Source organism: Macaca thibetana, chromosome 7, assembly GCF_024542745.1.
Source record: "Macaca thibetana thibetana isolate TM-01 chromosome 7, ASM2454274v1, whole genome shotgun sequence".
NCBI classification, from domain to species: domain Eukaryota; kingdom Metazoa; phylum Chordata; class Mammalia; order Primates; family Cercopithecidae; genus Macaca; species Macaca thibetana.
The window spans coordinates 16,018,536-16,030,830 of NC_065584.1; the positions used below are offsets into that span (position 1 = coordinate 16,018,536).

The 12,295-nt window shown below is 37.9% G+C and overlaps 2 protein-coding genes across 4 annotated transcripts in view; both read left to right on the top strand.

Annotated features, from left to right (window-relative positions):
- The window catches only part of TC2N (tandem C2 domains, nuclear), a 271,057-nt gene extending 262,223 nt beyond the window's left edge, over window positions 1-8,834 (top strand). Inside the window, exon 14 of the transcript XR_007727590.1 lies at window positions 8,665-8,834. The gene's annotated coding sequence lies outside the window, so the exon portion shown is untranslated. The remainder of the gene's footprint in view (window positions 1-8,664) is intronic.
- Window positions 1-12,295, top strand: part of CATSPERB (cation channel sperm associated auxiliary subunit beta) — a 161,634-nt gene that overhangs the window by 134,873 nt on the left and 14,466 nt on the right. For all 3 annotated transcript variants that reach the window (XM_050799015.1, XM_050799016.1, XM_050799018.1), the window contains one exon: window positions 263-373. In XM_050799015.1, coding sequence (XP_050654972.1) covers window positions 263-373 — 111 coding nt within the window. The remainder of the gene's footprint in view (window positions 1-262; window positions 374-12,295) is intronic.

The window sequence follows — 12,295 nt, forward strand, 5'->3', positions numbered from 1 at the left end:
AGACTCTTTGATAAAGTGTTTAAACTTCATTGCATTGACTTTATGGCAGTTTTTTCACTTATTTACAAGTTATATTACCATGGGTTAAAATTGTTGAAATTCCAGAAAATGAGGGGTAGAAAAGTTGGGGGAGAAATTTACTTTAATACCTGTAGCTAAAAATGGAATTTTTGCATTGATTTGTTTTCTAGAAAATCAAGATCTATAAATTAAAGACTTCATAATAATGAATTATATATTTTCTTTGTTTAATCACTTGCAGATAAACTACAGGCCTCCATCTAATATGGGAATTGCTATTCCACTCACAGATAATTTTTATCATGCAGATCCTAGCAAACCCATACCAAGAAACCTGTTTCACTTGTCAAAGGTAAATAACTTTTTACAAATAAACTAGCATTTATTTGAATTCAGGAAATCATTCAGTAAAATTATATATATAGCTGTGAGTGTTAAATGAGAAGGTGCAGCTGTTATTATCATGATTACTACTCTTGTTCCTCCTCCTTCTACTTTAGCCCCTCCTCTTACAGCTATTTCTGAATACAGTTTTGGAGTCAAGGAGTCTAAATGGACTCTTTCCCCCTTGACTCTCCCTGACTCCCCTTTGGATTTCATTGATGGGGTTAGAGCATCTTTTCTCAAATGAAAGGAGCCCCCAGCTCTTCAGCTCTGTGAACGGAATGATGTCCAGGAGGGAAGAAAACTGCCTGCTCCAATGCAGGCACATTTAAACTCCTGCTAAGATTCTGCCTAGAAAATAACCAACTCCCAGCAGCACCCTGCCTCTCTAAAGATGGAATGGGGGAGGGAGGGAGGGAGACAAGGGAGGAGCCTTTAGGTTCAGAGGAAAAGTGCAGCGTGGGGCAGCTTCTCAAGGAGACCACATGGATGCCTGTGGAATCTCTCCAGAAAAATGCACCCACCTGCCCATACACATGCACAGACAGTCATATTCATTCATACACATGTGCACGTACGTGAATACATAAAATTGGTGTTTCTTTAGCTCAAAACTCTCCACTGTCTTCCCATCTCATTCAGAGTGAAAACTAAATTCTTGCAATGGTTTATAAAGTCCTCCTTGGACTTTGGCCTTGGCGTTACATCTGACCTGATTTTCCCAGCTTGATCTGCTCTAGCCATGCTGGCCTCATTGCTATTTCTCCAATATGCTGTGCATATTTCCACCCCATGGCCTTCACAGTTGCAGAAAATCCCTCTGTGTGGAATGCTCTTCTGCCTGATACCACATGGCTGACTCTTCAGGTGCTTTTCCTGAAGTCACCATCATAGTAAGCCTTTCTCTGACCACTCTATTTAGAATCATAACCCCCATCTCCACTGTCTCCCCTCCTTCCCTGCCTTATTTTTCTCCATATCACTTACTACGGTTTTACATATTTTACTCACTTATTTTACTTCTCATCTTTCTGACCCCTTGAGAAGGTAAGCTGATAAGGCAGAGGTTTTTATCTATTTCTTCTCTACTATATCCCCAGTGCCCAGAACAGTGACAGACTGGGAGAATGCTTTAAAATTTTGAAATATACTAATGCACATTCACCACCATGCACACACACGCAGTTAGGAAGTGAACAGACTTCTAGTGAAATCTTGGGTTTCAGGTTAAGAAGCTCTGCTCCAGGCAGTGATTAACTATGATACTGAGTTCTTCTCCACGTCCAGTTTCTCCCAAAGACAAACCTTGATGTGTCACTAGAACCACCTCCTCTACTGAAATATGACTGTACTATATTTACATGGAAATCCTTCATTTCCCAGGTTTTTTCCCCAGGATTTTCTTGTGAGTTAAATAGGGAATGTATGTACACCTAATGATTACTACCCCCTCTTTTATGCATCCAACAAGTGTTAATTTCAGCATTTCCAGTGTTATCAGGCACTATCCAGACATTTTCTGAAGATACAGCAATGCACAAGATAAGCATGGTAGCTTCATGGACTCTACTAGGTGAGAATTTGTATATCTTAAGCAAAAAGACATGCAAATTAAATAGCGTCATCAAGTGCAGGGCTTCTGAACAGTACAGCCCTGCATATCCTGAACCAGAATTATTCAAAAATATTTTTTGTTTTGTTTAGTTTTGAGATGGAATCTAGCTCTGTCGCCCAGGCTGGAGTGCAGTGGCACGATCTCAGCTCACTGCAACCTCCGCCTCCTGGGTTCAAGTGATACTCCTGCCTCAGCCTCCTGAGTAGCTGGGATTACAGGCGTGTGCCACCAAGCACAGCCAATGTTTGCATTTTAGTAGAGACGGGGTTTTGCCATGTTGACCAGGCTGGTCTCAAACTCCTGACCTCATGTGATCCATTTGCCTCGGTTTCTCAAAGTGCTGGGATTACAGACATGAGCCACTGCACCCACCCCAAAAATATTTCTACAATGCATCTTTCTGAATCTCATAGCTACTGCATCAGAAACTATGAGGTACCGTCCTGAAATCTGCATTTTGTTTGTTTGTTTGTGACGGAGTCTTGCTCTGTCACCCAGGCTGGAGTGCAGTGGCGCAATCTTGGCTCACTGCAACCTCCGCATCCCGGATTCGAGCAATTCTCCTGCCTCAGCCTCCCAAGCAGCTGGGATTACAGGCACCCACCACCACACCCAGCTAATTTTTGTATTTTTAGTAGAGACTAATGTGTGTGTGAACTCTATGAAGGGAAGTGTAGTGGCCTTTTGTGTACTCAAGCTGCACAATTGATTGATATAAAAATGCAAAAGGAACTCAGGTCATTTTGAAATTAAGATTAATTTTTTTGTTTAACTTTAAAGCTAGTTCCCCTAACTTTATATATTTTTTGGGGAAAAAAATACCTAAAAACCTCAGCCTATAAAGACTCTCACAAATGCCAAAGATTTTCAAGGAAATTCATATTGTATATTTCAAAAATGATTTATCAATGTGATCTACCAAAAAAATTTATTTTTCCCCTTTAGGAAGATATTATTATCCTCTAATGTGAGAATCAGATCCCTAGATTCTATTTCTACCTGTACTATTAAACTTAACCTTGAACCTGAGCTTGGTTGTTTCTGTGCCTTAGTGTCTCTACTCATAAACAATTTCCTACAAAAATTGTGTAAACACCAACCACAATTTACCATATGTATTCATTCTCTTGCCATAAAGATCACTTCTTCATTTACATTTGGCTCTCACCCTCTAAAAATTTGTGGTTTGGAGAGTAACTGAAAACACGATTTTAAGAAACATGTTTTCCTCACAAAATATATTGTAATGTGATTTTCCTATCTTGTATTCCTGCAGAAAATTAGAGAAAATGTGTATTGTCTTGTGCCATTTTGCAACATGACTTTCTCAGGAAAAAGATCACTTTCAAAGGCAATACTTTCTTAAATAATTCAAGATGGTGTGAGGACCTATCTTATTAGTTTAGTGCTTGTTAATCATTTGTGAATTACTTCTTGTTTAAAGGAAGTATCAAAAAATTTTAAGATTCTAAATTGAATACATGAATCAAGTAAGCCTTAGAATAGAAGCCTCACATAAAGTTGTCATTTGCAGTTGATAATTAACATAGGTGTTTTATTCTCTCAACTCCTTAGTACCAGAGCCAAATACCATTTAGTTCTCAGAAATCTTATCAATATTGTTCTGTTTACCTACTTATTATAAATCTGCTAATAACCACTTGAATCAGGCAAATACACCAAAGGCAAAGTTTATATCTTTTTTTAGCTGTGAATTTTTCATGACCGTTTTAGTCTTGCAGATAGCAGGGCAGTCCCTTGGGGCAAGGATTTACTCTGGGAGGCATCAGTCATCCCCTTTGAGAGCCTTCTTTCCCCACTTTGGAAGATCTTTTTACAATGTTAAAGTATACTAGTTGTGAGAACAGGCAGGATTTGCAGGTTGCTTTACCAGCATGAATCTGATTTTTCTGGCTTAAAATCTGAGACTGTGAAATTATTCCATAGGAAAGTGAATGTTATTTTGCAGAATTAGCGTCTTACATAAAAGTGTTTGTTGAAGTGTCTTTAAAATTGCTATCCTGAGCAAAACTGTTTGGTTGCTAAAAATGCTTATTTTTCTGTATTTGTTTACACATTAAATTCTTACAAAACAAAAACAAACAAACAAACAAAAATTTTCTTTATAAATTACCCAGTCTCAGGTATTTCTTTATAGCAGTATGAGAATGGACTAATACAGAAGATATATAAACAGCCAACAAGCCCATGAAAAGATACTCAACATCTTAGTCATTAGAAATATACAAATCAAAATCACTTGAGCTATCCCTTCATAGTCATTAGAATAGCTATAATAATTGCTTTTTTAATGAAAATAATTGTTGGCGAGAATGTGGAGAATCTGAAACTCTCATGTATTTATGGCAGGAATGCAAAATGGTGCAGCTGTTATGGATATCAGTTTGGTGCTTCTTCAAAAAGTCAAAACAGAATTACTGTATGACCCAGCCATTTTACTCCTAGATATATCCAAAAGAATTGAAAACATATGTTCAAACAAAAACTTCATAGCAGCATTATTCATAATAGCCAGAAAGTGGAAACAATCAGATGCACATTAACTGATGAATGGATAAACAAAATGTGCTATATCCATTCACTGGTGTCAAAGGAAAATATCTTGGGCCCCCAGAATCACTAAGGAAAACTCAAGTTGGGAACTGCTTAGGGCAAACCTGCCTCCTTTTCTATTCAAAGTCACTCCTCTGCTCACTGAGATAGATTCATATCTGATTTGCCTCCTTTGGAAAGGCTAATCAGAAACTCAAAAGAATGTAACCATTTGTGTATCACCATTCTGTGACCTGGAAGCTCCCTCCCCACTTGAGTTTTGTGCCTTTGCTTTAAGTTGTCCTCCCCTTCCAGACTGAACCAATGTACTTCTTACATATATTGATTGACATCTCATGTCTCCCTAAACGTATAAAACCAAGCTTCACCCTGACCACCTTGGGCACATGTCGTCAGGACTTTCTGAGGCTGTGTCACGGGCACATCCTCAACTTTGGCAAAATAAACTTTCTAAATTAACTGAGACCTTTCTTAGATTTTCTAGGTTCACATTTTGGTAACCACGAAGGGATTCTGAGTGGAGATGCCCCTGACCTTTGACAAATCTCCTATTGGTGCTTGGTACCAGCTTGAGCTAAGTTTATGACTCAAACCAATAGGACAATTTGCTGAGGTCTGAGAGCACGCCCTCTAGTGAATCCCTGATATCCCAAAACTTGGTCAAGATCTAAAGTTTATTTTGCTGTACAACTCCTCTTTTTTTGGAGTTTTACTTGCTTCCTACGGAAGGCAAGTTTTTCCTGCTTCGATGACAATGGAAGGCAGGTAACTCTTTTATGGAGTTTGAGCTTACTTTCAACAGGGAAGATGAGGTTTTTTTCCCCCTGCTTCTAGGATGGTAGAGAGTAGTCTACAGCCTGAGACCCGTCAGTAGGTCAGAAACTGGTTTAGGATTCTGTCTTGCAGTTTCCTTTTAAATGACTAAAGTTAGCATTTAACAACAGCTGGTGTTCATTTCTGCTTACATTTAGAGTGCTCTGATACTTAGACAGAAATCGTATAATTTCTGTATAAATCATGTAATTTCAGCTTTATACAGAAATCATATAATTTGTATGATAATTGTTAGTTTAGCAGCATTTTGTCCTAGCTGAAATATAGTAATAAGATTTTCAACAAAATTTTTTAAAGGAGCTCAATGGTTAAAAGTTAGCTTAATTAAAGGGCTAACATCCAAGATGTGTGCGTTTATGTGTATATGAGTGCATGTTTGTATTTGAAAGGCCTTCGTGTTTTGGGGTTTTTTGTTTATTTTTCTCTCCTAAGACCTTGTCCTTTTTTTGAGCAAAAGTTTTCTTTTTCTTTTTCTTCTCAGTCGACTGAATTCCATTTTCACCTGAATTTTTTTTTTTTTTTTTACTAAAATAGTTTGCAACAGAGGCTGCTCTTGGGCGTTTTTTGTTTGTTTGTTTGTTTTTTGAGACAGAGTCTCCCTCTGTCACTCAGGCTGGAGTGCAGTGGCACGATCTCTGCTCACTGCAACCTCCGCCTCCCAGGTTCACGCCATTCTCCTGCCTCAGCCTCCCGAGTAGCTGGGACTACAGGTGCCCGCAACCACGCCCGGCTAATTTTTTGTATTTTTTTAGTAGAGACAGGGTTTCACCATGTTAACCAGGATGGTCTTGATCTTCTGACCTCATGATCCGCCCACCTCAGCCTCCCAAAGTGCTGGGATTACAGGCGTGAGCCACCACGCCCAGCCTACTTTTGGGTTTTTAAGAAAGAGTAAGTTTAATTTGGCTCAAAGAAAAATAAAAGTGTCTCCCTCTAGCACCACCAGATGTTTTCTCTCTGTACTTTATGATGTAAATTTTGCTACTTGGTTTTCACCTGAGTTGTTTCCTTTAATGTGCAAACTTAAGGCTATTTAGCTGACAACTGCCTAGGGTTGTGAAACATGTTAACAAGAATCTGAAAGTCTAAGATAGGAAAAAAAGGTAAGGGGGATTTTGTAAATTTATAAAACGTACTTGCATCGGCATGCCTAATACATTTTTATATGTATTGTATTTAGGTGTTGTGTACAGAATGTTTCACTACTAAAATATATAAAAGCTCTAATTAATTGGCTTACAAAAATAAAAGCACTTAAATAAGACACTGAAAAAGCAAAGACTAGTCAAATGCTTTTTCAAGTTTATATAACTTAAGTAAAATCTATAATAAATAGCTAGCTTTAAAATTATTGGTAAAGTAATATTAGAAATGTCTTAAGAATTGCCCAGCATACATTTTTGTTTGCATTTATTAATCAAGCAATTTCATACTTATCCCTGCCAAATACTAAAAGATGTCAAAATTTGGCATAGGGGTTACAAAACTATAAACCTAGCCCAAAATAGAATGACCTTTGCTTGTATAATTTTAAATAAATAAAACATTGATATGGGTTTAATGAAAATAGGTGCATCTTGAATTTAGTAAGATTACCATAACTTCTAATCCTGTGGCTTTAGGCAGTCTGATCCACAGACAATAAGGAGGTTTGTTTTGGGAAAGGACTGTTATCATCTTTGTTTCAAAGCTAAACTATAAACTAAGTTCATTCCAAAGTTAGTTCATCCTATGCCCAGGAATGAACAAGTACAGCTTGCAGGTTAAGAGCAGTGTGGAATCAGTTAGGTCAAATCTTTTTTTTTTTTTTTTTTGAGACAGTCTTGCTCTGTTACCCAGGCTGGAGTGCCAGTGGCACAATCTTGGCTCACTGCAAGCTCTACCTCCCAGGTTCATGCCATTCTCCTGCCTCAGCCTCCCAAGTAACTGGGACTACAGGTGCCCGCCACCACACCTGGCTAATTTTTTGTATTTTTAGTAGAGACGGGGCTTCACCATGTTAGCCACAATGGTCTCGATTTCCTGACCTTGTGACCTTGTGATCTGCCCACCTCGGCCTCCCAAGGTACTGGGATTATAGGCGTGAGCCACCACACCCAGCCAGTCAAATCTTTTCTCACTGTCTCAGTTATAATTTTGCAATGGCAGTTTCATAACTTTAAATCATGACTGTCACAGTTTTCATAAATAATCTAGGTAAATAATTAAAACAATTAGGTAAATGTAATGGGATAAATACTTATAGACAAACTGGTCACAATTTAGAATATAAAGTTAAACTAAATAATAGCTATTTCATTATTTGGGTATTTTCCAATAAATATATATTGTTTTTTTTTGTTTGTTTGTTTGTTTTTTTGAGACGGAGTCTCGCTGTGTCTCCCAGGCCGGAGTGCAGTGGTGTGATCTCGGCTCACTGCAAGCTCCGCCTCCCGGGTTCACGCCATTCTCCTGCCTCAGCCTCCCAAGTAGCTGAGACTACAGGTGCCCGCCACCACGCCCGGCTAGTTTTTTGTATTTTTAGTAGAGACGGGGTTTCACCATGTTAGCCAGGATAGTCTCGATCTCCTGACCTCGTGATCCACCCGCCTCGGCTTCCCAAAGTGCTGGGATTACAGGCTTGAGCCACCGCGCCCGGCCAATAAATATATATTGTAAGAAAACATTCTTACTAAAGAAAAAAAGTGTCCTTTTAAAAAAAGTGAACAAGTTTTGTCTAATTCAAAGCTTAGTTAAAGCTTATATACAAAACAATGTGAAAGGAGCCAGGAATAAAAAAAGATGTAAAGAAAGTTATAAAAATAAAGAGGTTTTTTTTTTAGGTAAAAAAGCTTAAAGAGAAATAATTTTATATAAGAAAGAATCTTGTGTGGTAAATTTAGTCCTAAAAATAAAATAACTGGTTGTTTAAAAAGGAGGGAGTTTCAGAACAAATCAGAAAGTACAACCATGTCATGAATAGTCAGTATAAGTCACAACAAGAGGATTTATACATTTAAAAAAAAAAACTTTTATAGAATCAAGTTGTCATATTATTATTTTTGGTTTGCTTAGGAAAAAGAACTGAGACAAATTTTTGCCCCTCAGTTTCTGTGTTGTCTATATCCTAATCTCCTCTCCTTTTTTTTCTTTTTCTTTTTTTTTTTTTTTTTTTTTTTTGAGACAGAGTCTTGCTCTGTCGCCAAGGCTGGAGTGCAGTGGCCGGATCTCGGCTCACTGCAAGCTCTGCCTCCCAGGTTCCCGCCATTCTCCTGCCTCAGCCTCCCGAGTAGCTGGGACTACAGGCGCCTGCCACCTCGCCCGGCTAGTTTTTTGTATTTTTTAGTAGAGACGGGGTTTCACCGTGTTAGCCAGGATGGTCTTGATCTCCTGACCTCGTGATCCGCCTGTCTCGGCCTCCCAAAGTGCTGGGATTACAGGCTTGAGCCACCGTGCCCGGCCAACAAATTTTTAAATTAATGTTATTACATCCATGTGTCTTCCTGTATGTGCTTTTAAAGTCCTTGTAACATTGAGTTACAGGGCTTTAACTCCTGAGTCTAAAAAGGACACCAAGTCCTGCTAAATCTTAAACACTGACAGCAATTAAAGCCTTATCTTCAGGCCCCATAGAAGATACAAAAATTAAAACAAACTGCATTCCTGAGACACAGGGCAGGATATTAAAGCCATTCAACTCCTCAAGGCCCAGGGACTATCGCAGAAGAGGTGGGCACATAAGATTGTAAGGGCCAATTGTGAAAGATAAAATAAGTTCAGTTTCTCTATAAATTAATTATTAATGTCAAAGGCACACTGCTGCAAAACCAGTAAATGGACACCTATGTCAGATTAACAAGGTTTTCTTGAAGCATTAAAGAACTTCTTAATAACGGTTATAAAAGGCTTATGGAAGTTATATTTTATAATCAAGATTAAATTTTATAGATTGTTTATAAAATTTTGAAAAACAAATGTAATTGGCTTCATGCTGTTTTTATTAGGGTTTCTTGTTTAAAAAATTAAGTCTCAACTCAAATAATGAAGGTTTTTGCTTTTTTTGGAATGCTGGAATTATCACTTTGGTTAAATAAATGACTTTACAACGACCTGTAATCCTATTTTGTAATATCAAGTATTTTAAACCTTTTATATTTGACAAACTTTTCAAAAGCAAATTATAAATTATATCTTTTTGGCTGGGTACAGTGGCTCATGCCTGTGATCCCAGCACTTCGGGAGGCTGAGGCGGGCAGATCACGAGGTCAGGAGATCAAGACCATCCTGGCTAACACAGTGAAACCCTGTCTCTACTAAAAATACAAGAAAAAATTAGCTGGGCGTGATGGCAGGCGCCTGTAGTCCCAGCTACTTGGGAGGCCAAGGCAGGAGAATGGCATGAACCTGGGAGGCGGAGCTTGCAGTGAGCTGAGATGGCACCATAGCACCCCAGCCTTGGCGACAGAGAGAGACTCCATCTCAAAAAAAAAAAAAAAAAAAAAAAATTATGTCTTTATCTAACCTAATTAGTCCTTTAAGACATTAGTTTCCTTAAGTCCAAAAATGACATAACTTGGCTTATTTTGGTATAAAAATTATACAGGAAGCATTGTCAAATATGAAATGGTGTTTGGTTTTCTTTGGGCTGTATTTGTATACATATCTAGTTGTGTTCCAAATTTATAGGAAATTCCTGTAATTCTGATATACCTTAGTGTACATTATAGTAATATTCATAATTGTTATGTTAAAATTATTGTGTGCCACAGAGGTAATAAATTTCCTTGTCAATTGTGTCTTTTAACTATGGCTGCCTTAAAACTTTTTTTCATCCATAGACAATTGTCTTGTTTTGCCTTCTTTTAAATGCTCTTTAAAAGGTGGATTTATATGCCAGGTGTGGTGGCTCATGCCTGTAATCCCAGCACTTTGGGAGGCCGAGGCGGGCAGATCACAAGGTCAGGAGATTGAGACCATCCTGGCTAAAATGGTGAAATGCTGTCTCTACTAAAAATACAAAAAATTAGCTGGGCGTGGTGGCAGGTGCCTGTAGTCCCAGCCACTCGGGAGGCTGAAGCAGGAGAATGGTGTGAACCCGGGAGGTGGAGGTTGCAGTGAGCTGAGATCATGCCACTGTACTCCAGCCTGGGTGACAGAGTAAGACTCCATCTCAAAAAAAAAAAAAAAAAAAAAAGATGAATTTATAATTAGCTATAGTACTCTAACAGTTGCACTTAAATGCAGGTTTTCTGATGACTTTGGAAATTGTGACATTGGAATAAAGGAACTTTCAGAACTCTGATGGAGAGCTGAAATGTTCATGACTATCAAACAGAATAGGAGTTAACCGAATTAACGGAACCAATAGAAAACAGAAGTAATCTTTTTGACTTTTTGCTTAAAATGTTGCTGATACTTTTTTTGTTTTTCAGAGTTAAGAAAACATTTCTTTTAAGCTATTTACAGCTTTTAACAATTGAGTAAAGTATACTTTGTGAACAAAATTTGGAACCTAATTGTTTCCCTCTACCTGATTTCTCTAGAATTTGGAAACTATTTGTGAGTATTCTTAATCTATGGCAATATAGTTATTTGCATAAGTGCAGTAAGAATCAGTTTTCTTTTGCAATAGGACACAACTGGAGAAACTGGTTATTTTACCAAGGTTTTGACTGGAATGATGTGCTTTTCTTTAAGGAATCAAACTTGACTTATGGAGCCAATAAAGCCCTTGGGAAATTGGCCTCATAGTTTGTGTACACAGTCCCTGTACAGAGTTTCTGACCTGTCCTTAGTAAAGAATGTCACTTTCTGACAGGCACAGAGGCCCCAGGTTTATCTTGGATCCTCAAGAGGAGAGGAAATTCACCAAACTCATAGATATTTGACGGCACAAATCCATGGCTGGGCTCGGCTTTAAAAAAGTCTTATCTGGACCAGGTGTGGTGGCTCATGCCTGTAATCCCAGCACTTTGGGAGGCTGAGGCGAGTGGATCACGAGGTCAGGAGATCGAGACCATCCTGGCTAACACGGTGAAACCCTGTCTCTACTAAAAAATAAAAATAAAAATAAATAAATTAAACATAAATAAATAAGTCTTATCTGATTCCTCCTATAGAACAAAGTTCCATCAAAGCCAAGTTAAAAGCCTATGTAAAAAATAATTATTCTTGCTGTACTATATATAAATAATTAGGCCAAGTGTAATAAAGCATACCAGTCATACCATGATTTGTCTTTAGTAAAACTGAGAAACTGGAGAGAGAAAAATTATGTTTCTAAACTATAGTAGATCTGTTGTTAGATCCTAGTCTTGCCTAATGTTTTTTTCAATTTTTATTATTTTCCATATTTTGGATCGAATTCGAATTTTTCTTGACTACAAGTCTTCAAAATAATGTTTTCAATTTTTTTCCTTCTTTTTTTCCCCATTTTTCTTAATTTGGAGTCACTGAAAACTAAGCTGTGCTTTCTTAAAACCCTGCAAACTGAAGCCAGACAACTTAAACTTCAGAAGAAAATAACTACAACCTATTTACATACATAAGCCACTTTCATACCTGCCTACTAATGTATGGACTTCAGAGTAATGTGGCCTGTATTGATTTTTCCAGGACTGTTCTTTTTTTTTTACTGTTGTTTTTTTCTCCCTTCCTTCCCCCTATTTTCTCTTCACAAGACATGAGACTTCACCATCTGCTAAAAATGAGCTTTTGGGACCTCGCCATTGTATTAGTTCATTTTCATGCTGCTAATAAACACATACCCAAGACTGGGCAATTTACAAAATAAAGAGGTTTAATTGGACTTACAGTTCCACATGGCTGGGGAGGCCTCAGACTCATGGCAGAGTTCAAAAGGCACTTCTTACATGGTAGCAGCAAGAG